The sequence below is a fragment of the Heliangelus exortis genome, chromosome 1 (assembly GCF_036169615.1).
Source record: "Heliangelus exortis chromosome 1, bHelExo1.hap1, whole genome shotgun sequence".
NCBI lineage: Eukaryota > Metazoa > Chordata > Aves > Apodiformes > Trochilidae > Heliangelus > Heliangelus exortis.
This window is the reverse complement of record NC_092422.1, coordinates 2,474,191-2,501,995: the sequence shown is the minus strand read 5'-3', so window position 1 is coordinate 2,501,995 and position 27,805 is coordinate 2,474,191. Positions and strand designations below refer to the sequence as shown.

General features: G+C 41.4%; 1 protein-coding gene across 1 annotated transcript in view; it reads right to left on the bottom strand.

Annotated features, from left to right (window-relative positions):
* UVRAG (UV radiation resistance associated) overlaps positions 1-27,805 on the bottom strand; it is a 106,019-nt gene that overhangs the window by 59,749 nt on the left and 18,465 nt on the right. The window contains exons 2-6 of the mRNA XM_071764176.1: positions 26,899-27,016; positions 25,519-25,553; positions 22,925-23,086; positions 21,029-21,103; positions 14,230-14,315 (exon numbers count right to left, since the gene is read on the bottom strand). Coding sequence (XP_071620277.1) covers positions 14,230-14,315; positions 21,029-21,103; positions 22,925-23,086; positions 25,519-25,553; positions 26,899-27,016 — 476 coding nt within the window. The remainder of the gene's footprint in view (positions 1-14,229; positions 14,316-21,028; positions 21,104-22,924; positions 23,087-25,518; positions 25,554-26,898; positions 27,017-27,805) is intronic.

Here is a 27,805-nt window from a genome sequence, read left to right as displayed (position 1 = left end):
GCCCATTCCAATGCCTGATCCCCCTCTCCAGCAAGAAATTCTTTCTAATGTCCAACCTAAACCTCCCCTGGCACAACTTGAGACCATGGCCTCTTGTCTTGCTGAGAGTTGCCTGGGAAAAGAGCCCAACCCCCCCCTGGCTCCAACCTCCTTTCAGGGACTTGGAGAGAGTGATGAGGTCTCCCCTGAGCCTCCTCTTCTCCAGCCTCAACACCCCCAGCTCCCTCAGCCCTTCCTCACAGCATTTCTGCTGGATCCCTTCACCAGCCCAGTTGCCTCCTTTGGACCTGCTCCAGCACCTCAAGCTCCTTCCTAAACTGAGGGGTCCAGATGATACAACTCTGAGTGAATATTAAGTCCTCAGACACCTTTAGTTCCTTCATGCTATTGCTTCTCCTAAACTACACCCTGTAGCAGGTTTTTGTTTGAAATTACACTAAGTGATTCCACTGGTTTCTTCAGAGCTCCCCGGACTGCTCAGAGCACATGCAGCCTAAGAGCTGTTTTGGACCAGATCTACCCCATGTAAATCACACATCAAGCAGTATGGCTCTGCTTGGAGGGGTGGAAAAAGATTGCTGAGGCCACTAGCACTGGGTGCTGGGTCACCCCAGGACTCAGCCTCACACCCCTAATGGAGTACTGAGACCTCCTGAAAACATTTATTTCCTACTGGGAACTACTACTTATACCTCACACCTTCCCAAATACATCCTGAGGCTGCTGGCTGGGTAACACATGGGTACATGGCTCAAAGCCAAGATTTGCTGACCATCCTGTAGCTCATTCAGGTCTCAGTTTCCTACTTGAACAGTTTCCAGCTTGTCCCTTTCCAGAAGTCCAGAACACTCTTTCCAGACATAACAAAGTCTTACTTAAAGCTGCAATTAAAGCCTATCAAGTGCATAACCTTTCCTTTTCCCTTTCTCATCCCTTCATTTAATTTGATGCTGGAAGAATATTTTTTTATTTAAGCTGTTAAGCGAATAAGGAATAAATTCTACAAGTCACAACATCTAGGTAGAAAAATCTGACTGGTGAATCCTCTTTGAAAAAGTATTTATGAAACAGATCAATTGACAGAAGGCACGTTTGCCACGTGAGTTCCTCACAGTGATACTCAGCTAATAACCTACAAAATTTTATCACAGCTTCAAGTTCTTCTGCCAGTGCCCACACATAAGGAACAAACCCCTATTTCAGACTTACTTCTCAAACATACCTTAGGGTACTTCTGCAGTTTGGTGACTGAATTCAAAGGTATATTCCTAACAAATGAAGATTGCTACACAGCATAATTCAGCAATCAAGTCTGTTGTCAGTAAGAAAAGGTTCTCTTTTTAAGCCAAATATCATTCAGGCTTTTCTTGCAGTGTAAAAACCCTATAGCTAAACTTGGCTACCTTGATGCCAACCAGTACCAACCAATTTTCTTTCTTGCAGTCCCAGTATGTTCACTGGTGTTCCAAGAGCTTTAAAATGGTAACAATAAGGTCACGACTGTGCCCAAAGTTAAGCCTTCCAAGATGAAAATTGAATTATTTTTGGGGGGGACTTTGTCACAAAAGCAGCAACTGTCAACAGAAACCTCCTTGCTCCAGCCAAAAAAGCCCCCAAAGATGGAAATCTTTGGTCATCCAATAACAGGAATGCAAGCTAAGCTTTAAGAACATCAACATGGAAGTTTTGTCCCTCATTTCTGCAGGCACAAGACAAGAGTTTGGTGGAGGGAATTATGACTGCACCAGTGAATGGAGATCAGCAAGATGAGGCCATAAATCTGGAGTGAAATTTATAAGGAATGAACAGAGAAAAACTTCAGTGTTAATTCAGTGCATAAATGTTTCCATTTCTGTCTGAATGCAAGTCCTAAAGTTAGTACAGTTTGTGCTTTAAGTACAATCCTGCTTGCTTTAGTAATTAACAACCATGAGCCAACTGATGGCATAATCCATGTTATCAGCCAATAAAGGATTTACCCTAGATTGCTGAAGAAGGTTTTTCATTATTTATTATTAAAATTAGCACTTCCAAAGCACTTTAGGAGCTAATTCAGGGCTTCAAGAGGCCGCTGGCCTGCTACCAAATTTCCTTCAGCAGTCAGGAAAGCCAAGGAGCAGAAAGTCAAAGCTTTTTCAAGAGACAACTTAGCCAAGAGTGTTGTCATCCTGTGTTTGCAGGCTGTTCTGGTGTCTCTGCTGCAGATCACAGCCATTGTCAGCCAGCAGCAGAGTAATAGGAACATTAAATGTGGTAGATTTACTGCTCTTGCTTGGGGCCCTGAGAGCTGCTGTGCAATTGTCCAGCATCAGGTGAGTTTCATGCTGATGCCTGGGAAAGAACTGGAAAGGAAAAAAAACAAAAATTTCTTAGCACTCTAATCTAGCTTGGAGCTAGAGATCCATGAATGTGTTCTACTTCCATTCTCATACACTCTGCTTTCTTAAACAAGCAAGACTAAGAAGAAAGAAAATATTCTCCCTTCCTTTGGAAGATTAAAAGAGAGTGGGATAGACACAAAAACATCAGCCACGTCCTGGGAGCTAAAATATTGCTGGAACACAGGAAATCTGGGGTGTTTCTTCAAAGCTTTTCCAGAGTGAAAGAAAACTGTTTCCTTTTCACCCCCAAACACCTCAGCTTTCCACCTTGGGTGTAAAATTTGAAATAATACCAGCAGACAATGTTCTTCCCATCAATTCAATGTGAGTGCTGGCTTGAAGGAAAAAAAAGAATTGCCAAGTGTTAGAATTCTTCCCCATTCCATGGTTCCTTTGTAACAGCATCCTTGTCTTCTTTGCAAGATCCATTTTCCAAGCTTCCCAAGACTGCAGCAGTCCCACATAACTTGACTTTACAACTTGGGAATGTGCTAGAACAACACATTTTGCTCTCCTTCAGCTTGCAGGATGTTTGAGGCAATGTTTGAAGGTTGAGCTGAAGGCTTTAACAAAAAGCTGCAGTATCCTGCAACTGAGATATCCCTCTTGGTCATGGATTAGTCTAGTGATTTACTGGTTTATACAGCAAGTTCATTCCTGGCTGCAACCTTTAGAAAGCTGAAAGCTGGAATGTAGTGACAGTTGTGCCTATTAAGCTTACATATGCTTATATTTACATTCATGAAAGCCTCTCAACTTTATTAGACATTTGATACATGATTTTGTAGTTCTATCATACACTCCAAATATCTATTTGCTTCTCTCAGACACATCTGGATTGTTCCTGTGCAGAATTTTAAGCCATAAATACATCAACTGATTACAGCAGTCACATAATACAGCTACTTCTCACAAGAGAAATAAATGCCTATGGTCTTGTATGCCAGAACAACCTTAGTTTACAATGAGGCTAAATTTAAACTGAGAATTACTACCAGGGATTTAGAATATAGAACAGAACACTTCTGGCAGGAAGCAAGATGTAGGATCCTAGAAGTAAAATACCCAAACCTATTATTAAAGAAAAAAAAAAAAAATCCAAGACTTTCCTATTAAATGCAAACAATGGAACACATACTACTTAATATCTGTCCAAAAATTAGATTATGGAGAGTGCCAGCCAGCTATGTTTTACATAGCTCCTTAAACCATCATTTGCTACATCTGCTTTCCCACAAGAAAAATTTTTCTAAGTTAAACTCATGTACTCCCCTTTCCCAATTTCCTCAGAAACCTATACCTACAATTTGTCAAGCTGATGTAGGGTGAGAGAAGACAGTAGGGAGTAAGAAGAGAGTAAAATGCAAGTCATTTATGGCATTAAACCTCTACACAAGCCAGTGCTGGAAGAAACTCCAACAAGTCAGTGCTCTTGAAGCTCTTTCCATCATTCTTTCAAAGAGTTTGAGTCTTAGATGTGTAATACCCAAATTAAGGGTTTGAATAATCAAGTCCATGGCAACAGTGGATGCTTTGAGGTGTTTGCAAATGGAGAAGAAAAGGAAAAAAATGTCTGTGAGACTGGCAGGAGAGGAGGTGCTGGCTTGAGGCAAAATTGAAGAAGTTAGCTAGGATATAGATTACTTCCAATACACATGGGGCATGAATGGAAGAAGAGAGTCTTAATGAGAAGCACAAACTATTTTTTCCAGAAGTGAAGTCACAAAACCTGAGATGTCCCTTGTCTGGTTATTCCAATACCCAGACTTCATTCCAACATTGGGATGGATTTACAACTTGATTTTTTTTATTCAAGGAACAAATGTATTTGTGGCAAATAACAGAGAAAGCTGGGTGGGTTTTTTTTTATATCTGTGCTCATCAGTTTGTGATTACAGAAACCTTGCTGCTAGGGCAACAGACAGAATCACAGTCAGGTTGATGTATATAGCAGGAAGGTAAATTCTATCCAAATACAAATTCCTGAAAGGCATAAATAGGTAAAGATTACTCCTACCAGGACAGTGACACTGGTATAGCCCAACAGCCTTTTGCAGATGACTTGAAAATAAAGCTTAATTTATATTAAGATTCAATTCTTTGAGACAATGAGCAAGGCTGGGACTGCAGTTCATTGCACAACTGAGAAGCAAGATGCACAAGTTCAGGTTGAATGGGTTACAGGCTCCTCCCAAAAAGGGAAACAGCTGCTCTCAAGTTGACTGTTCTTCCAATTGCAATCCACACAACTGATAAGGTGTTGGTGACAACTGAGCACAGGTCTTACCCACTGGAGAGAGGAGAAGAAACACCAGTCAGTGTTCAGGTGATTCATGTTTTCAAGGTGCACACTGCAGCATTTTTTCCTGGAAACCATCCCCAAATTCACATTAAAGTTTACTGCTAAGCAAAGAAGCAAAACCTTTCCTCGGACAAAGGGATGGGCACGAAGTTCACAGGTGTAATTTGTACCTTCTCAGTCACAGATACATTCCCCACTCTGCCCTCTTTTTGATTATCAAAGAGATTAAAGAATTTATTCAGACTGAGGAAGAAATTAGGAAGAAATTCTTTGCTGTGAGGGTGCTGAGCCCCTGTCCCAGGGTGCCCAAGGAAGCTGTGGCTGCCCCATCCCTGGCAGTGTCTCAGCCCAGGTTGGATGGGGCTTGGAGCAACCTGGGCTGTGGGAGGGGTCCCTGCCCATGCAGGGGGGTCCTGTCACACCCAAAGCATTCTATGATTATCAAATTAAACAGGAAATTCCCTTTGAGAGCCCACATTGACTGTGCCTGGTGGTTTCATTGCTCATTAAATGCACCTCCCACTAGACCAGGTTGCTCCATGCCCCATCCAACCTGGTCCTGAACACCTCCAGGCAGATGGCAGACAGAGATTCTTTGGGCAACACAGGCCAGTGTCTCACCTCCCTCACAGGAATTTCTTCATTATATCAAAATCTAACCCTATTCCAGAGGTATTCCCTCTTCTCCTATCATTACATGTCTTTATAAAAGGGCAGCAAAAATGCCAGCAATTATCTTGCATGAGTCCAATGTTAAAATTTCCTGTTGTATGGAGTTTTATGGCAAGTCCAGCTTCACTGGAACAGGTTGCCCAAGGAAGCTGTGGTTGCTCCTTCCCTGGCAGAGTCTCAGCCCAGGTTGGATGGGGTTTGGGGTGGTCTTAGTGGGAGGTGTCCCTGTCCCTTCCAATCCAAACCATTCTCTGTCTGGGATTCTTCTGCATATGGGTGTGTTGGGAGAGGACAAGGGGAAATGGTTTCAAACTTGAAGATGGGAGATTTAGGTTGGACACTGGGAAAAAATTCTTTAATTTGAGAGTGGTGAGACCCTGGAACAGGTTTCCCAAGGAAGCTGTGGCTGCCCCATCCCTGCAAGTGCTGAAGGTTGGATGAGGTCCAGTGAAAGATGTCCCTGCCCATGCAAGAGGTGTTGAAACCAGATGATCTTTAAGGTCCCTTCCAGCTCTTGCCATTCTGTAATTTTCCCTGATGGGATATCTTTAATCTGTTGTATTTATTGTAGTCAAAATGCAGCACTGACTTTCCCTGATGGATCTGGGTGTTTCTGAGTATTTTGGAGACATTCACTTAATTCTTTACCCAGGCTGTAAGATGCAGTAATTAGCAGCATCATTCTTACAGTCATATCCAGGACATTTAAATTAAAAAACTTAAGTATGAGTCCCAGTGCCACTGCTCATAAAATTTTCCTTCTTAATTCATGTCTCTGTTCACAAGATATTAGGTAAGTGGCATTTTCTGGTTTTCACCAACCTTTAAAAAGCCAGAAAAAGGAGAAGGACCAGGTCATGACTTCTCATGGAACTGAACATTGCTTCATTAAGATGGTTTTTTACTTGCTGTCACAAAGAAAGAAGGAAAGCTGTTTCTGAAGTTCTGAAGAGCTCTGTGTTAACTTCTCTCCAGGAGTTCTCTGACACCAAATTTGATCAAGATTTTGCAATATTCCACTTATGCCCACCAGGAGCATTTTATTCCATACAACATGTTAGGAAAGCTGAAGAGCAGCAGCAGAAGACCACTATTCCTGCAGTTACCACAGGAAAAAAAACCCAAACCACTTCTCTTATGCTTCATGGACTGTTTCAGCTTGCTATGACCCGTGCTGCTACAGATTTTGGCAAAAGCCAGGCTTGTAAATTGACTCTTCTGATGACTGATTAGCCTCAGTTTCCATTTAGCTTAGCACCACACAAGTAAAATTCCTGGGAACAGATTTGTCTGAAAGTCTGATTTCACAGATCAAAATCCCTGAGGAACCTCTTAAGTAAAAAAAAAAAATAAAATTCAGATCCCTAGTTTCCATCTCCATTGCTACTTCCCAGGAAGACACCACCCCACAATTCCAACCCACATGGTTTTTAGGCCAAGAGAGATGACACTTGTTCTATTGTTCATCCATTTCAGTGCTGCTTATTCAAGTATACAGAGGCACTCAAGAGGTCTGATTACACTTCATATTTATTTATCCTGGCCTTAGGACACCTGGGTTTTCATGTCCAAAGCCAAGGGGATGCCTGCCTTGTCTTGGCTGCTTCTAGAATACTGGGAGCCAAGTCTTCCAGGTGGAAATCTTTCCTAGTTAGAAACATCCAGCCTGGCCATCACAGAAAAGCAGCCTCACTTATCACTAGCAAAGGGAAGTTTTAGCAGAACTTACTGACTTAAAAGCACAACCCAGACCAAGAGGAATCCTATTTCCTGTTCCACTCCTGAGGTGGTGTATTTCCACATCTGCTGGAAGGGGGTGATGGCAGCAAGAGTAGCAACACTAAAGACTGAAAGGCTGCAATCTGCTGAGATACTCAGAGGAAAGAGTAGAACAAGGCACTGTAAGAGCACCAGGCTGGAAGTGACAGCCTTTTCTTGCCACATATTGCCACCACCTCAAAATGTGGCACTGTTTCTACTGCAGGAACATCTGTATCTACAACATTTGGAAAGGCTTTGGTCATGGCTATGAGTTGGAATTCTTCTCTGAGGAAAGAAAAAAAAATAGCAAAGGAAAAAGCTAGGAACAAAAGACTTAAAAAACAAAAGGCTGTCGGTAGAGATTTTAAAGCTTAAAAAATAAAATCTTTCATACTTCCCCTTAGCATCTCCCAGCATCCTGAAAGGAAGAGGGTAGCAAAAAGAACAACTCACTATTTTTATGCAGTCAGAACTGCAGAGGCCAGAGACTGAATCCTACTGACTGTACAGCTCCCTTGGGTTCCCTTCCTTCCTGGAGATGAGGGTGGAAGTCGAGGACCTTCAAAAAGTGAAATTCAAAAGACAGCTTTGTGTGGCTCCCCTCTGGGTTTGTGATCAGCTGCTGTACAACCCTTCAAAATCAGAGATAGCACATTTTCTTCCTGCTTTCCCTTAGAATCACAGAATCATAGAATTAGCTGGGTTGGAAGGGACCTCAGAGCTCCTCAAGTCCAACCCTTGATCCACTCCCCCCGTGGTTCCCAGCCCATGGCACTCAGTGCCACATCCAGGCTCTTTTGAAATAGCTCCAGGGATGGAGAATCCACCCCTTCCCTGGGCAGCCCATTCCAATGCCTGATCCCCCTCTCCATCAAGAAATTCTTTCTAATGTCCAACCTAAACCTCCCCTGGCACAACTTGAGACCATGGCCTCTTGTCTTGCTGAGAGTTGCCTGGGAAAAGAGCCCAACCTCCCCCTGGCTCCAACCTCCTTTCAGGGAGTTGGAGAGAGTGATGAGGTCTCCCCTGAGCCTCCTCTTCTCCAGCCTCAACACCCCCAGCTCCCTCAGCCTCTCCTCATAGGATCTTCTCACCCCAACAGATGTCTCTAACTCCAAAGTCTGGCTGAGCTACAGGCTGGCAAGATGGAACACTCAGGCACTGTTCTGACTTGCCTTGTGCCTCTCCTTACCTGTTAACAGGTCACTGTGTCCCAAGACACCTCAGCACAAAGCAGCTACAACCCATGAAGACCTCACTCACTCACTCCCTCATTCCCCACTCAGCTTATGGAAAACAGCTTCAAGTTTTACATAATTTCCATGTGTTAAAAATAGCTGCCCAAAGGCAGTTACTAGATTTAGCACGTGCAATTCAAATGACTCTTTAGTCTCAGGAAAAGGACCCTGAGCTACTGATAAAGTTTTTCAGCACTACAACTGCTTAAGCTGTGTCCCTTTGTCTCTTTCTTGTTTTCAGAGATCACCCTGTGGAAGTTGTTTGTTCACTGAGTGCTGATAAACATGGAATAATTTCAACACACAAGCAATGTCTTTGTTTAAAAGCCTCTTTCCTAAGACAAGAAGAGCTGAACAAAAGTTGATTTTATATTGTCTCCATGTTTGAGTCTTGGTCATTTAAAAGAATGGATTTTCCCCCACATCTCAAAATTTCAGACTGCAAACACTGCCTACATTTGTATTTTTAAATAATCTTTCTTTGCTGCCAAGACATCCACTCTTTTTTTAAATGAACATGTTGTAATGCAAATGACAAATCCTGAGAGCAGGCTTTCACTTAAAGCATCCCCAACCTGGGAGAGACTGACATCTCAAGAAGAAGGGCACACTTAAGGTATTTAAATCAAATTCTAGGAACTTCTGTTTCTACTTGTCATGTATTCAAACAGTGAAATCCAAGTTTCTTTGAAGCCCTAACCTAGAAAGCAGTAATTAGTTGCTAGTTAAGAAGCTGAGCTCTGATCCTCCTCAGAGCAGTGTGTCACTGGCAATCTTGGGCCACTTAAAATCTCTGAACCTGGCCCACCATGGCTGTGGTGTGAAACACAGGAAAATTATTCACTTAGTTATGACCTGGTGTGAAAATTCATGTTTACCTGTCATGGGCACTTGAACCAAATTTACTTGTTTCTCACCAGGATGGGGAGAACCTGGGATGTTTAATGAAGGCACAGCCTGTGCTATCTCTGGAGTTTCTCTGGCTTTCAAGATTTAATCCACCAGGTCAGATAAACATGTGGCAGGAGCAGAGTCCTTTAACACCTAGAAGTACTATTTAAATCAACTTCAGCCAGGTTAGTTAGAAATATTACAGTGATTGCCTGGAGCTGGTCTTTTCCTTCTCTCCAGCACTCAGTCTTCCAGTATCAGAATCTGTTGGTGTTAAAAAAAAGCAAAAAACCAAAACCAACCAAAGAAAACCCAAAACAAACAAAAAACAAACCAAAACAATCTCCAAACACAGTATTTTAAACAAAACTACAATTAAAATGTGTTCAATATGCCTTGACTGGCTGACCAAAAACCATAAACTTGCCATCCTTTCTGCTAAAGAAATGGTTAAACCCTGGAGAAAGAGGCTTTGACTGGAGAGATAAAAATATAGGAAGCCAAACTTCAAAGGGGAAGTTTTCACTAATTCTTAGAGCACTATTTGTCTCCAGGCACAATTTGGGAGGATTTCAGGCACTCACAGACTTAGAGGAACAAAAGCTACTGGCAGCCAATGGCTCTAAATGTCACAATACCACAAAAAGCTGTTGTAGAATACAAGATATTACTGATTGTAGTTAGGAACTGAAGTAAAGGTTTAAAATACAGGATTTTAAGCCCCTTCTTTGCTGACTGCCAGCATATTCCATCTTCCTAACACCATTTAATACTGAAAGGCCTCTTTTTCAAAGTTTAAGGAAAAGAAAGGATACAAAACTAAGAATACTAAATATAAATCTATTCCCATTAGTGCTGCAAACGTGCTGAGGGCTTGATTATAGAGACATGTCCAGAACATGACCTCAGATGTATTTGGCCCATCCTGAGTGTTATGTGAAAGGTGAAATGTGTTACTGTATAACCTATTACTACCAGCTACATAATATTTAGAAAGCCTTTAAGTGACCTCTCTCCAGGAAATCTGACAATATGGCCAAGGGACAAAAAAACTTCAAAATTTTACCTTTCCAGTTGGGGTGTTTAATTTTTTGCTAGTTAGCCTTTTTTTTTTTTTTTTAAATTAAGTGGCTGGAAACACATTTGTCATTTCCATATGGCATGAATAACTTCTTAGCACCACTCTGTTTGCCTGAGGATCTTGTCCCTGCCCCAAAACAAGAAGGCTCAGGAGCTAAAGAGGTGCCGAGAACTTCCTTGTGTAAAGCTGAGCTGTCTGGGTACTTAAACTTTTCCTCCTCCTTAATCAACTTGTAAATCCATGTAATTAAGCATCTGAGCACACAGGCACTATTTTAATCCAAGACTTGAAAAATTTTCTACTGTTCACACACTCTGACATTCCCAATTCATTTTTTTTCATCATCAATTAGAGCCAAGTACATGCTTTTCATTAAAGCTTCAGAAAATTTTACTGTTCACTTCTTTTGAGAAAAAAAAAATCATAATTTCTTCCCCAAAAAGCAGTTCTGATAGCAGAGACCAACCACCTAAGTTCTTGTTTTGAAGTTTTTTCAAGAGTTAAGCTTGAACCTTCTCTCTGAATTAATTTTCACACTGTCCAGACGACCACAGTGGCTGTGTCACACCTGGAAGCACAATACCATCACAATAACCCTGATGCAGACACCACCATCACCAGGACTTGCTTCTATTTCTAAGAAGTTTAAACAAAGCCAATACAAACCATTCTTCATATCCACATGACTCCTGAAAACATTAAGAAACCACATGTGCAACTCATGAACTTTTATTGCAAATATGGTATCAGGAGGAAGCCTTCAAAATGTGGGATTTATGTGACCAGGTGCAAGCCTTGACAGTGTAGACACCTCCCTTATTCTCTTTACAGCCAATGGACAGAAGCAGGCAGACACCAATTCATTTCCTCCCAAAGTATGTGTCCTGTCAAAGGAATCACACATTAAATTACACCCATCTCTCTTTTTCTGGTTGTAAGAGGAATTTGCTCCCACAAAAACGATTTTCAGAAAGAATTCATGGACTAGTTACTCCAGCTCAGGCTCCTGGAGGAGGTGGCAAACCAGACTGCTTGGCAAGAGAAAAAAAGCACCTGAAAAAAAGAGGCTAGAGATGATTTTAAAAGAAATAAATGCTATCAGCAGCTTTTTGAGCAAGATATCAAAAGGTAAAAAAATCAGAGAAAGTGTTGCTGTAAACAAGTAGAGTTAAAATGAGAGGAAAAGATTCAGGGTTACAGAGAGAACTTTGAAGTTCCTGAACTTTCCCAGTTAAGAAGGAAAAAAATAGCACCGAGGTATGATCACAAATTAAAACTTTTAACTCTTTCTGGAACCAGACAATGCAACACAGTCCTTGACAGGACGTGTAGAATCCACTGAAATATCCCAGAAATCACAGAGTGTTAGGGCTTGGAAGGGACCTCAAGAAATCATTGAGTCCAAACCAGAGCAGGAAATACAAGCAGCAGCAGGGCTGGTGCTGAGGACTGGAAAAATTGTTCCTTTGAACAAGGACAAAGCAAAAAAGAAAGAAGGAAGTCTTAGAGGTAAACAGGAGCTACACCCAACAGCATGCCCAGGAACTCTCAGAGATGGTGCCTGGACTCTCACCTTCCCAAAGAGTGAGCAAAGCACCTGGCTCCAGTAATCAGGGTTCCAAGCAGCACTGGTGAGCATCCAGCAAGGGGAGCTTTAGCTAAGCTGAAATCTTCACTTCTTGTCAGCTTTAGAGTCAGACACTTTGGGGAGCAGGACCACAGTTCAGGTTAGACAAGACAGAGAAGGACCTTGGAGTCTGGATTGCCAGGAAGCAGCTGAACAGGAGCCACCAGAGCTTTCTGGCATGGGACTACTGAAGGTGGAACCTTATTTTTGGAAGAATGGGAGGCCTGTGACTGAGACAGACAGAGAGGGACCTTGGAGTCTGGATTGCCAGGAAGCTGAAGAGGAGCCAGCAGTGTGCCCAGGTGGCCAAGAAGGCCAATGGCATCCTGGGCTGGCTCAGGAACAGCGTGGCCAGCAGGTCCAGGGAAGGGATTCTGCCCCTGTGCTCAGCTCTGGGGAGGCCAGAGCTTGAGTCCTGTGTCCAGTTCTGGGCCCCTGAGCTCAGGAAGGAGATTGAGGTGCTGGAGCAGGTCCAAAGGAGGCAACTGGGCTGGTGAAGGGATCCAGCAGAAATGCTGTGAGGAAGGGCTGAGGGAGCTGGGGGTGTTGAGGCTGGAGAAGAGGAGGCTCAGGGGAGACCTCATCACTCTCTCCAAGTCCCTGAAAGGAGGTTGGAGCCAGGGGGGGGTTGGGCTCTTTTCCCAGGCAACTCTCAGCAAGACAAGAGGCCATGGTCTCAAGTTGTGCCAGGGGAGGTTTAGGTTGGACATGAGAAAGAATTTCTTGATGGAGAGGGGGATCAGGCATTGGAATGGGCTGCCCAGGGAAGGGGTGGATTCTCCATCCCTGGAGCTCTTTCAAAAGAGCCTGGATGTGGCACTCAGTGCCATGGGCTGGGAACCACGGGGGGAGTGGATCAAGGGTTGGACTTGAGGAGCTCTGAGCTCCCTTCCAACCCAGACAATTCTAGGATTCTGTGATTCTAAGAGTTAAGAGCTCCAGTCAGTCAAATTCATGACTGGCTGGTGTAACAGGGAGTGTTTTTTCTGGAGGGTGCTTCATACTACAAAGAGGTGGAAAAGAAATGGAGACAAATGAATGAAAGAAGCACTCAGGATGACCAACACACATTTTCTTCTGTTTAACAAAGACTTAATGTTCAGTAGTGTAAGAGTTCTCTTCTAATGGATGACACCAGAATGAAACCAGAGCTTCATTACAGGCCCCCTGATTGCTTTTGAGTAGAAGGACAGAATACAGACATTTAGAAAGCAGCCTTTAGTCTGAATATACTTTACAGAATGAAGAAATAGTGCATTAAAATTTTAAGAGCCCTTATAAAACAAAGACTCCTGAATAAGCAACTGAGAGTTAATTTTTCCTACCACTCTCCTCACTATAGAAGACAGAGCTGATGCTTCACACAGGCAACACTGACACCTACTGTTAACATCATCAAATGGATTCAACTTTTACAACTGATAGAAAAACCACATGCATTTTTCCAAAGATTTCTGAAAACACATCAAACATTTCCTTTTCTCCTCTGTAGCACATCTATTGCCATTTCTACAGTAATGAAGTTTAACAGTCTGGCTTGTTAAATGTCCCCTAAATACAAATTCCTCAAACCCAACTTACAGACAGTGTTTAAAAACACAATTACATTTCCCCACAGCTAACATTTTTTTTAACTGTTATAATTAAAGAAGATCTGGAAAAGGTTTTCTTGTTTATCTTCATACTAGCATTCTGTGGTTTTCACCACCAGACACCTAAATAACCACCCAGAAGTGCACAGGTTTTGGGGTCACTGGGTCCTGACTGTGCAGAGCCTCTTTTCTGCATCACAATGGAGAATTATGAAGAAGGTAAATTCAATTCAGTGATTCAACATTAAAAAAACCAAACAAAAACAAACACAAAACCCACACACAAACACACTTAGGTATTTGTTCCAACCAGAGAATCATTCTACCAGTTTAAGTTTGGGCAAGTTTCTTTTTTTCCCCCCAATTGTTCTTATTTAAATTAATTTTATTTCTGCTGAGGAGAACAGAGTAGGGGCTTAGCAGAGAGCTTATGATTCCAACATTCCCAAGGCAAGTCTGTGGGCTCATTCCAGAGCCAGCTCTGGTTCAGAATGCTCAAATGTCCACATGGCAGAAGCCTAGAGAGCAAGGAACATGCAACAAAGTCCATCTCCTTGCTCCCAGAGATAAATCAGCACTTCCCAGATATCTCCTTTGTGCATTCCAGTCCTGAAGATTTTTTTTTTTTAATATTTTTTCTACAAATGCTAAAGAAGTTACACATAATATTCTCCAAACACTTACCTAAGCAAAGAGAAGACATCATAAGAGTTACGAACACAGTTCTGATCCACCTGGAGAAGACTATTCTTCAGGGTACCTGAGTGATCCTAAAAGTAAAGAAAAACATTAATTTAAGAATTAAAAAAATTTCCATTTGACTACAAGCATGCATTTTTGGTAGAAGAAAAAAATGGGCTTGCATTAAATGTACTTTAAATCTGTCTTCATAGATTTTGATGTTTGGTAGAGTTTAAGGCAGCAATAACACCAAGTTCAAGTCTGGCCCACAAAAGCCCTTAGCTCTAAAGATGCTAAGGTCAATTTATCTGTGTTTTAGGCATGCAGTGTGTTTTCTTGAACCTTCTAATCCATCACTGAATAAACTTCATGCACAGAAACAGTGAGGGATGCAATTTACAGCAAGTCTTCAGGTCTCTGAGTCTAGTCAGTAACAGGCTGGGGTTGTAAGAGACCATGAGATAAAGCTCTGTTCTTTATCTGTGCTCTAATACCTTTGGAAGATCAAAAGAATCTGAGTTCTGGATGCTGTGAACAAGTTTCTGGAAGCTAAAAACCATAACAAAACAAGCAAACAAAAAAACAAAAAAACCCACCAAAAACCCCAAATAAACAAAAAAAATCCAAGCAAAAAGCAAACCCAAACATAGGAGCCCAAAGTGTTCACTGCACAAGAGACATCAAAACAACAACAAAACTAACAGCAATTCTTCATCTTGCAAAGCTTTTCCATACCAGCCCTCATCACACAAATACCCAGAACTGCCACAACCCCAGAACTTTCTCCACACGATAAAGCAAATTCTACATAGGTCAAACCACCTGGCAGCATTGTCAGAAACGTGATGGATTATAGGGAAAAAAGGCATTTCTTTTAGTGGATGAGTAGCTCCAGCTAATTTTCCAACAGTGTCAGAGCTGTACTCTGATTACCACAATCCCTGCCTACAGATTTCTTTCCTGCCTCAACAGGCTGTGTCCATACAGAAGACGTTGAAATGCAGACCATATGTCAACATCTCCTGTCACAACTGTCTTCACAGAATCACAGAATTGGCTGGGTTGGAAGGGACCTCAGAGCTCATCAAGTCCAACCCTTGATCCACTCCCCCCGTGGTTCCCAGCCCATGGCACTGAGTGCCACATCCAGGCTCTTTGGAAATAGCTCCAGGGATGGAGAATCCACCCCTTCCCTGGGCAGCCCATTCCAATGCCTGATCCCCCTCTCCATCAAGAAATTCTTTCTAATGTCCAACCTAAACCTCCCCTGGCACAACTTGAGACCATGGCCTCTTGTCTTGCTGAGAGTTGCCTGGGAAAAGAGCCCAACCCCCCCCTGGCTCCAACCTCCTTTCAGGGACTTGGAGAGAGTGATGAGGTCTCCCCTGAGCCTCCTCTTCTCCAGCCTCAACACCCCCAGCTCCCTCAGCCCTTCCTCACAGCATTTCTGCTGGATCCCTTCACCAGCCCAGTTGCCTCCTTTGGACCTGCTCCAGCACCTCAATCTCCTTCCTGAGCTCAGGGGCCCAGAACTGGACACAGGACTCAAGCTGTGGCCTCCCCAGAGCTGAGCACAGGGGCAGAATCCCTTCCCTGGACCTGCTGGCCACGCTGTTCCTAAGCCAGCCCAGGATGCCATTGGCCTTCTTGGCCATCTGGGCACACTGCTGGCTCCTCTTCAGCTTCCTGGCAATCCAGACTCCAAGGTCCCTCTCTGTCTGTCTCAGTCACAGGCCTCCCATTCTTCCAAAAATAAGGTTCCACCTTAGTATATGTGAGAGCTGCACAATACATCATGCATCATATTGCAGCAGAGGCACTGTATCAGCATCTGTCTCAGCTCCTCATTTCCGTTCGCAAGATGTTTAAAGTTTGTCCTTTGAAAGGGGACTCTGTCTCTGCCACAACATTTATTAGATACAGGCACATGGATCTGTAAACACACAAACAGGTTTTGCTTGTGCCAAGTGGTCAGGATTTAGCTCCTAAAAAAATATATATATATAATAAATAAATAGATGCTATATAGGGAAAGACTCTACCTGCAGTGATGGACACCACAAACTGGAGAGAGAGAAATGCAGCTTCCCAAAGGCCTCTTTCCTACCTGATGGTTGAAAAAGTACCTGCAATTCAGTATCCCTAAGAATATAACTTATTCTCTGTTCCTTTGTACAGACTTCCTGACCACAGCCAAAGGTTTTGAGTTATGGAGTTGTACAGACTAGTTCTGGCTTCATGTCTTTAAGAACACAGCAGAAATCATTAATAAAAAGCTATAATTGCTTTCCTAAATTCAAGAAGGATTTTTTCCCTTTCTTAAAACTTATTACAGCACAAGCAAGGGTAAGTTATGCCAGTCAGCAGCAGGAATAAAATGGCTGAAAGAAAATCTGAAAGCCATGAAGGCACTGAGGAAACTAGAGAGGGAAAAATCTGGTTCTAGGAGGGTTGGTAAAGCACCCAAAACTGATTTCTTGAATCTGAGTAGAAAGTGGTTTTACACACATATGCTTCCAGTTCCAGATGAAATCAGATTCAGTAAACTGCTAAAAGGTTGGGAATATCTCAAGTCGAGGTTGACCCTCTGAAGTTCACACCTGTCTCATTCAAACATTGACCCAAGCAAACACAAATAGACTTTCATTGTATGGTGAGTAGAGAGGATGAAACTAAGAGTGGAACTGGAGTCCTGTTCTGGAGTTCAGTTCTGGAGTCCCCAGCATCAGAAGGACACAGAGCTCCTGGAAGGTGTCCAGAGGAGCCACTGAAATGCTCAGAGGGCTGAGCAGCTCCCTGGGAAGCCAGGCTGAGGGATTGGGGTTGTTCAGCCTGGAGAAGAGGAGGCTCCCAGGTGAGCTCAGAGCAACCTTCCAATATCTGAAGGGGCTCCAAGAAAGCTGGGGGAGGGCTTTGGACACGGGGGGGTAGGGAGAGGAGAAGGGAAATGGGTTAAAACTTGGAGAGAAAGGGGAGATTGAGGTTGGAGATGGGGAAGAAATTCTGGAATTTGAGGGTGGAGAGAGCCTGGAACAGGTTCCCCAAAGAAGTTGTGGTTGCCCCACACCTGGAAATGCTGAAGGCCCAGGTTGGATGGGGCTCTGAGCAACCTGGGCTGTGGGAGGGGTCCCTGCCCATGGGAGAGGGTTGAGCTTGAAGATCCCTTCCAACCCAAATCTTTCTATGATTCTATGAACAAGCACTTCAGTAGTCCCATGCCAGAAAGGACATGGGAAAATCAATTAGACATGGTTGTGAGGAAAGAAGAATCCTGCTGAAATCTTCTAGGAAAATGGCTGCATAATTTACTACAAAATAATAATTAAAACCACTTGAACAAAACCAGAAGCTGGAGGTGCAATTACTTCAAAGTTAAATGTAGGGAAGAACAAGGTAGCTACAGCAGCAGCACAGATTTGTATTTACACTGAGGAGAAAAGCTGTAAACACTCAAAGAGGAGTTCCATGAGTACTGTCAAACACCTACAGCAACACAGAAAGACCCTTCAGGGCTCAGAAGGCATGAACAAATGCTTTTGAAACCTTATTTCCCAATTTTTTGTTTTCTTTTTTTGCCATGAGCAAGTATCCATTGCAGCAAGAAAACTGCAACATGAGTAAGAACATTATACAAAGAAAATACTCATTTTTAGTTGCATATCAGCAACAGCCAAGTTTGTTGTTGCTGGACAAAAGAGATGGAAGAAAGGTAAAAGTCCCAATACTTCTATTTTGTCAAGGCTACAGAATGTAAAGGCTTCTGGCATCAGTAGAAAAAAGTGAAGAGTCAGTTATGATATTAACTAAGAGGCCCTGAATATGGTTCTTTGTCTTGTTTGTCTATAACTTTTCCACTGATGTTGCTGCATGGTTTTCCTGCTTTGCTCATTTCTACAAGTACTACAAAGCAGATATTTTTGAGCTGCATTTTGAAGCTCAAAGTGGTCTTGAAAGTTCCCACACAGCAGCTGAAATACATTAACTAGTGAAGCTGTGAAGCTTCTAGTGTTGTGATATTAAACACTTTAAACCATATTCCTATACAGACATCTTGCTGTTTGATTATCAAGGAGATATTCATTTAATCAATAAATCTACACAAGTTCCATCAGTAAAAACAGTGCTGACAGTGCTTCATACCTTACTTCAGGGTCACAGACTCATTCAATGTCAGGTTAGAATTTTATCAGCCAATTGTATCCTGGGCTACATGAAGAGAAGTGTGGCCAGCAGGTCCAGGGAGGGGATTCTCCCCCTCTACTCCACCCTCATGAGACCCCACCTGGAGTTCTGTGTCCAGGTCTGAAGCCCCTATTACAGGAAAGATGTGGAAGTGCTGGAATGTGTCCAAAGAAGGGCCAGGAGGATGCTCAGTGGGTTGGAGCACTTCTGCTGTGAGGACACTGAGAGAGTTGGGGTTGTTCAGTCTGGACAGAAGAGTCCAAGGAAACCTTGTTGTGGTCTTACAGTATCTTAAAGGGGGCTACAGGAAAGATGGGGAGGGACTTTTTAGGATGTCAGGGAGGGATAGGACATGGGGGAATGGAATCAAACTGCAGGAGGGGAGATTGAGGTTGGAAGTTAGGAAGAAGTTCTTCACGATGAGGGTGGTGAGAGCCTGGCACAGGTTGTCCAGAGAGGTGGTGGAAGCCCCAATCCTGGAAGTTTTCAAGACCAGGCTGGATGGGGCTCTGAGCAACCTGATCTGGTGGGAGGTGTCCCTGCCCATGGCAGGGGGGTTGGAACTGGATGATCTTAAAGGTCCCTTCCAACCCTGACAATTCCATGATTCTAGAAGGGACCTCAAGGATCATCTGGTGCAACCCTTCTAATATTGATTAGATGAGATGTCTCAGCACCCTGTCAAGCTTTGCAAAGTGGGGGAATCCACCCCTTCCCCTGGGAGACCATTCCAATGTCTGATTGTCCTCATGGTGAAAAATCTTCCTCTTGTGTTCAAACAGAATCTCCCCAGGAGCAACTTGTGCCCATTGCCCCTTCTCTTGTCCATGGGACTCCTCTTAAATTGGGAATCTCCATCTCCTTTGTACCTCCACCTTTAAGTACTGGAACAGGTACTTGCAGCAGTTTATTCTGCTACAGCTGCTTCCAGGCTCCCACCTCTCTTATTACAATTGTGTTCACAGGATAGAAACTGGGAATTTGCATTATGTTCCAGATGGATCAAGCAATGCTCAGAAGTACAGCTGCACAGACTATCAAAACTCTGAGTTCATGGAGCATCACCATAGCATTCTAGTTATCCTCTAACAATTTTCTTATTCTGGCTCATAAATGGTCTCAATTAATGGCCAAAGATATTTATTACATAAGTAAAATGCATTATATTGTAAGACTACAAAAATCTACTTTGGTAATTTAACTCTCAGTCAAAAGAATTATTAAAGCAACAGGGAGATTTTTGAGCAATGGGAAGGTTTAAAAATAAAATAAAATAAAAGGAGTACCACACCTTAACTTTGTCCATACCAAGATGTACAAAACCAGGACACTTTCAACACTGACTGAAGTGTTTTTGTGCACGAGGTTTTCATTAGGCTTGCAAAATGGTATTTGTACACATCTGTTTTCATAATGAGCTTTCATTTGTGCCAGTGCAAAGAAACTGGAACTGCTCTTCCATCCATGTGTTAGCCCCAAAATTGAGGGGTCTGACTGAAATGTCTTTGAGTGCTGAAGACAGGCTGAGACAAGGAAAAAAGCACCTCAAAAGATCAGAAAATACTGACACAACCAAGGAGAGATGGTCATACACTGCATATTGCAGTTTCCACAGCATCAGAGCCACACACCTGACACCAAAAATCCCTTCCTACAAAAGCTTCAGGTGGTGCTTGATAAATAATATTTAAGGTAATGATCAAAGTGGGGCTGTATATTTAGAATACCCATCATTGACAGGAAAATTATAAAGCAAGAGCAACTAAGAGCTGAAATACCCCTTAGGTGCACACAGCTTCTGCAGCTTACAGGAGGAGTTTGCTTGTGCCAACCAGATGGGCTTGAACAGCAGACAAGACCCCTAAATACAGAAATTATGCCCCACACAAGGAGGTTTGGGTCAAGGAACTGCCCAAGAAACCAATCAGGGTGACAAAATTAATTTCTAGCACCTGCAGCCAGAAAGAACCTAATAAATGATAGAAATGGACAAAGAGGATTATTTTTGCTCTACAGAGGCTATGATTGTGTTTGCCATTTAGCTACAGAGCATGTGCAAGAACCAAACAGAGATGCACTTTTCCAGCTAGGAAGCAGGTCCTGATAAGAATCAAATCAGGAAAGAAGACAGTGATACCACCATTGAATTGAGGGCCAGGTTATTAATACTGAAGCCATGAAAAATTACAGTTCTGTCCTGCTTCAGGAAAACAGAGTGAACAGCACCAGGAAACAAAGTCTGAGCTCTGTACCAAACAATTCACAATTTCAAGGATCACCATCCAGACACCAAACACAGTTTGGACCCAGATGATCTTTGAGGTCCCTTCCAATCTTGAAAATTCTGTGACTCTATGTTCTATATTTGAATAAAACTCAAGGTTTATTTTTATTAGCCAGGCTTTTTTTGGACTTAGTATGCTTTAAGTCTTCCCAGAACAGCTCAGACACACTAGGGGTGAGATTAACAGTTCTTATCTGTCATGTCAAAAAAGTATTTCTATTGAAAAATAAACATTTTAATGTTCTAATCACTTAACTGTGGCAATTTAAGCTTAGTAGTTTTATTTCAGCTTGTCACCAGTACTAACAAGCCAGAACAAACAGAAGATATCCTTACCTTCTGTTCAAATGAAGCTCCATAATAACCATCATTGAGACCAAAAATAATCTCATTTGGGTTTCTTGCATGTATCTGTAAGGAGAGAACAAATCATTTAACAGACAGCTTGCTGTGACTCCACATTGCAACCAAGGTACAAATTGCTGTTTGATGGTTAAATGCAGTTTTTCAGCACCTAGAATTCTAGATGCTCATGAAAACTTAAAGAAAAGTGCAGTTAGCTATAGAAAACATTTGCTTCACAGATTTAGGCTGACCCAGGCCACTGTGTTCAGACATTCTACTTTGAAATTGGGAACACTGGCCAGAGAATCCTTCCTATTGCTGCATTTCCAGCTGACAGAAACTCCTAACAGACAAAAACAACTAAGAGAAAACTAATTAGAGAGGTAACTCTGAAAGATAATCAGCTTTCACATGATATTACCTAAAATAATACTAAAAAATTAGGCTTTTGTGGTCATAGCAGACAAAATCAGTATTCAGTACTGTTGCCAATATCCTCCCACTGATGTAAGGAACATTATTTCAAATAAAAGCATGCAGGAGACCATACCATTTCAGGAGCCATTTCTCCTGTTCAGTAAAAAAAAACAAATGGGAAGAGAGCTAAAATATGAAGGGTACTGGGTTTGGCTCTGATGGGAGTTAATTCTCTCCACAGCAGGCTGTATGGTGCTGTGTTTTAGCTGTGTGACTAAAACAGAGTTAGTAACACACCAGTGTTGCTCAACAGTGAATCTCACAGAATCAAGGACACCTCTGGTTCTCACTCTGCCCCCACAGTCCCCAAGAAAAAAGCTTGGGAGGGGACAGAGCTGTGACAGCTGACCTGGATTGACCAAAGGGATGTTCATACCATGTAACATCAGTGAAAAACAGGGCTCAGTCTTTGCAAGGTGGCTGTTGCTCAGGGACTAGCTGGGCATGGGGGTTGGTGAGTGATTTATTTTATTCTCCTTCCCCCTTTTCCTCTCTTCAGCTCTTTTTAAAAATTCTCCTATTTTTTCTTTGCCATTTGGAAATGGTCTTTATCTTAACCCAGGGGTTTTTCCTCACTCCTGCTCCTCTGACTATCTCCCAGCCCAGCAGTGATAGGGTGTGAGTTGCACCATGTGAAGCAGTCATTCCCTACAAAACTTTCTCCCCAGGTTTTGAAACATCCTAATTTTAGGAAAAAAAATAATTTTTAAATGGAAAACTAAATTATGATCTATCCTACAGAGATTCTATCAACTAATCAATCAAGAAGAGCACACTGGAATCAGGACAAACTACATGATTCTAAAGACACTGGTTTTTTTTTTGTTTTAGTAGTTATATAACTGTATTTCCTTTTGAGCCTCTTTTACAATAAACTCCACAATACAGAAGAAAACATCTCACTTTTCACCTCTTTCACAATAAACTCCACAATACAGAAGAAAACACCTCACTTTTCACCTCTTTCAAAAGGTTACTAGTAAGAGAAAAAACAGAATTAAAACAGATCTTATGTTGTAAGCTCTTTGGCCTGAAGATCTTTGATGGGGTATCATTAGCATGAGAATGGATTAAAACTGTAAAACACACAAACTTTATGATCTGTGGTTTTTTAACTGTATACACAACCATACTGCAATTTCAAGGCTTTGGAATTAAATGATACAGCATTTGGTGCTTTTAAGATGCTCAAGTCAACAATATAAAAAAGTAAAAAAAAAAAAAAGCTAACTTAAAACATTCAACTAGTCAAGATTTAAAACTCTAAATAAAGGCACCATGAATCCCTGCAAACTTTAAAATATGCCCTAAAAATGCATTTATTTCCTTTCTTAGCATTCAATATATTTGCTCATCCAGATGTTTTGTTTCCTTAAGGAAAAGGTTAAGAAAAAACAGTTTTTGTATTACCTGCTGGCCCAAGTACTTTAACCCATCCAGATTGACCTTCCACTCAATCAAAAGCTGAAAGTGCTCCTTCTTGCCACCCCAGATCCTCACAACAAAACAGGAGACAGAGGTATCAAGACGATCAGGCATTATTCCAAAGTCCAGACTCCTCCAAGTTGGATTCTGTAAGGATCCAAAGAGGGATAAAACAACAACTCAATCTGTAAGCAGTCCTAAAAATCACAGTTTAGAAAGCAGCAAAGTTCATGTTAAAACCTAAAAAAAACCTTAGGACTCAGAACATCAGCCATTTGAAGGTTTACAAAGAGCTGAAGCCAGCAGATTCTGCTGCTTCCTGATTTTATTTTCTAGAGAGAATTCCTGGGTTAAAAGCTACATGTTATAAACAACTTGAGAAACTCAGTGTGGGCTCCACTTCCTTCCATTTCAAGGAGTTGGAGAATTTACTTCAGAATTACTAATTCAGTTTAGCTAAATCAGGAACTTTAAAAGTGGATGCAACATTCCTTTCCAAGTTATAATTGAGCTCTGAAAACTAGGGTAGAGCTTTCATGGCAGAAGTCAAATTTAAAACACTTATCTATTGCTCAATAATGACATCTGCATAATTTATTGACAGGTTAGTTCACATTCTTCTCCTCCCTGACTGATGCTGATGGCAATCCTCAAAGGTCACCAAGGGCTCTTCTTCACTCCAAGCCTCAGAAGCAGCAGATTATAAGCTAAATGGCAAATTATTTACTCCACAAGAACTCAGATTTCCAAAGATGAGGCTTTCCAAGGACCTGCATTCACCTCTGGTAACATTTAATTCAAAATTTAAGGAAACTGCTGTAATTGGCTCAGGTTGCAACCAAACCAAGTTGATCCAACACTGCAAGTGTCATGAGCCAGATGCCAACTTTTGGACCTTCACAGGACTTAAACCACAAGGTGCCCAAATGTAGAAATGGGAAAATGCTTTCTCTAAGTCTCCTCTGTATGGAACATAAAAATTGTAGCTCCCCCCCCAAAAAAAACACACACAAAAACAAAACAAAACAAAACAAAAAAAAAAAAAAAACAAAACAAAAAAAAAACAAAAAAACAAAAAAAAACCCAAAAAAAAAAAAAAACAAAAAAAACAAAAAAAAACAAAAACCAAACACACCAAAAAACCCACAAAAAAAACCCCAAACCAAAAACAAAAAAAAACCCAAAACCAACAAGCCTTGCCTTCTAGTCTTAAAGCAGCTTGGAACAGGCCAAGCATCCCTGAACTGGTATTAGGCAACTTTGAATAAGATGCCCCTGGAAAGAAGGGAGGGACAAAGTTACCCAGTAAGTATTACAGAAGGAAAGTGTTAAGCAAATTTTCCTAAGGAGAAGGGATATTTGGTAGCTATTAAGGCATAAGAATAATAGGATATTAAAATACCTTTAGATGACATATTTAATGCTAAGACATTTTACTAAGCTTTTTTTGTCATTCCATCCCTTATTTCCATTAGTTAGCTATTAGTTATTTCTTTCCCTGATTTAGAATAGCCAGAACTCAACATCCCAAAGCTTCAAGGAATTTGTATTTTGGATAAGTTAACAGCCTGGAGCATGCAGACAGCTTTTCCTCCATTCAGGACATTTTTTCAAAGGATTTACAGCCCAGTGTGCTACAAATGGTGTAGTTCCACCTTGTTAAAATGCAGATGTAAACAAGCCTGTTCAGCAGTTTTCAAACTGCCTTACCCAGCACTTGCAGCATCTAGAAAGAGACCCACCCCTTCTCAGTTGTATCAAACTGTTCAGTTCTAATTCCTTGACTGGTGTGAACTGGAAAATGTATAATTTTTAAAAGTTTTCAGCCTTCAGTTTCTTTAAGTGTTTAGCTCTTCAAAAATGACACATTTATATATGCAGGTAGATGTCCTTTCTGTTCAACTACACAACAAAAAGATGCTCAAAGAATTAAGTGGTATAAATCCTGCAACAGTCTGACTCTCCCTTTATTTGGGGTGTTGCAAGCAGGGCTTTTACACAGAGGTGAAGAAGCAGGAGCCTCCAATGAACCCCTACACACAGCAAAGTACCATGCAACTGCTCCTCAGCCAAGCAATTCACAGATATTTAAATAAAAGGAGCTATGTCTGTTGATAACACCAGCAAGAAGAGGAACAAACAAGAAAAAAACCCCACTATGAACTTTAAACAAACCTGAATTATGATGCCTACAATTCTCAGATATTGAAAAAAGTTAAACCAGTAAAATTCCAGCTAACATTACTCTGTTTATTTAAAATTGTTATGCATTATAAAGTTTAACCTGAGCACTCAGCAGTTTCCACATGAAAATGCCCACCCCATGGAGTGTTCAGTCCTATATGCAGAAATACCAACAAACTATTGCTCCAAAGCTGTTAAAATGAACTTGCACTTTTACTACTCAATAACTTGCTATTCCAACTCTTGTGAAAAGAACCTAAAAAGAAGGTGATGCTCCTAACAGAACTGAAGAGTAGAATTATATTTCTTATGGTATTCAGCAGGAAAATCAAAATACTGCAGTATCAATACAATTAAAAAGAAAGTTTTTCCATATTGAAAAAAAAAAAACTTACCAGAGAATTCTTGATCACCTCACTCTTATAAAATTCTAGAGAAAAATAAGTAAAAAAATACCCACAGATTAAACACTGACACAAATACTTAGTTTTTTCTATTTCAAATACTAATAACTCATGAAAGACAAATGCTAGTGGGTCTAGTTTACCACTAACAGATTAATGAGAAAGACTTTAAAGTTCCATCACAATTTTGATTAAAAGCATCATTCACATTTAATTATTAGCAGTCATTATTTAACATAACCTTATGCCTAAGATAACTCTCAAGATGCACTGAGGCTTTACTTTCAGGGGAAAGCACATGCCCCAGTACTTTATAATATTTGGATGACACTTGCAAAGTGACTATTTTGTTATACATATCTTCCTGGAGGAATTCAGCACAGATAAACTAATTGCACTGCTTTCCTGAAGAGCAAGGGGGACCTGTTCCAGATGCTTGGAAAGTGAAGTGCCAAATTCCCTCATCCAGGTGCCAAGAACCCTGTACTTAAATGGAAATAAGGAACTGCTGACATCCAGACCTTGGCTTTCCCAGCCAAAGTAAGAGCTTAAAGTCTTGAGGTAGAGAGCTCGAGGCTGGAATACAGATTTTGTACAATATTCCTCAGTCCACTGGATTCCAAGGATAAAGCTCTGATAGAGCACAGAACAAAAACTGAAGCAACACTGATCAGTTACCAACTGCCACAAAAAACCTGAGCTGTCTCCATGAACTTATGTATTCCTATCCTAAAACAACTGCCTTGGAAAAAAACAAGGTTCAACCACACTAGCTGAAAATAAGTATTAGGAGAAGAGCAGAATTCATTTGCCAAGCTCTGTTGATCATATCAAAAAAAGCATTAAAATATAATTGTAATAATGTCTCTCCACAATGAATAACTCTACACTGCAGTGCAGAGCAAAGCAATAAAGCTAAATGAGATCTATCAAAAGCAAAACAGATGCCTGGATGCTTCATGTCATTGGCTGAAGATCCTATTTTTGGAAAGCTTTGGTAATAGTAAGTGTTGGTTTATCCTCTGTAAAATAACTGGTATGCACTCCTCCCCCACACAAAGTAACTCCAAAAGATGTAAGTTTTCTCTGCTCTTGGAAGTTCCCAAATTTCTTAAATTAGTAATGGGGGTAGAGAACAGCAACAGCCAAAATAGATTGATTTGAGAGACTCTACCAGATCTGTCATCTGTTTTGCCTCCTTGCCTGCTGATACTGAAAGGAAGTTCAGGAAATTAAAGAACTCTTTCCCACTTTTATTAAACGTGATGCAAGTAACAGCAGCAGTTGTCAAGGCAAAGAGAGGACAGAAAATTTGTGACATAAGAATTCACAGATAAACTAACAAAAAAAACCAGAGCAAGCCTGCTTTACCTTTGTATATCTTGGTGTTATCACACAAGTGAAGAGTAAAGTAGGTGTCCAAGAGGCGATAACCATTCCTGTTGATAATGTTCCGGGCAGCGATGTTCCGAAGGTGACGAAGCCGGCGCTAAAAAATAAGGAAAAACCCCTCAATAGTTAAAGAATTTTCTTCAGATTGCAATCAGACCATTTATTTTTTATTATTATTACAGCATTTTCATGATTTCCAAAGCACCGAGGTCAAAACCATCCCACCAAACACTCAGTTTTCTTGGGCTGAAAGCTGTGTGAGCATGAATCAAAACTGGCTGGACAAGCAACCTATGAGCTCAGATAAAGCAACACAGATAAAATACAAACTAAATTATTCTGATGTCCTATTTTGTGTCTAAATCACCCCAGCTATTCCAGAACCTTCAAACAAATATGTGACACTATTAACATGGAACAGCAGCAGTCCCACCTTGGTGTTCTGCATCATCCTGCTGGAAACACTTCCTAACCAAAGCTATTTTCAACAAGACCTGGTGGACAAAGAGCTCCAAAATAAACCATCACCTAAGCCAGAACCCTGGCTGAAAAAAGCCTCGTGAATTCACAGTAATCCTTGAGACTCTAGTAACAACCTTAAAGAAAATCAATCAGACTGACACATCCAAATTTTCAGGGAAAATTAGGTACACAGCCAAATTTGTGATGTCTGTCACCCACCTTCTGCTTAGATACCAGAGTGTTACAGAGTCCTTTTCTCTTGGATTGAGTGCATGTCACTAAAAAACATGGCACTAGAATCTTTCATGAAAGTGATTTCATCCAATTCCAACACTGTATTACTTTCCTACAATACCATATTAAAAATTACAATTATCAGATTGAATCAACCCCTTCCTCCCCCTCTGCCCGTCAAGTGCCAAAT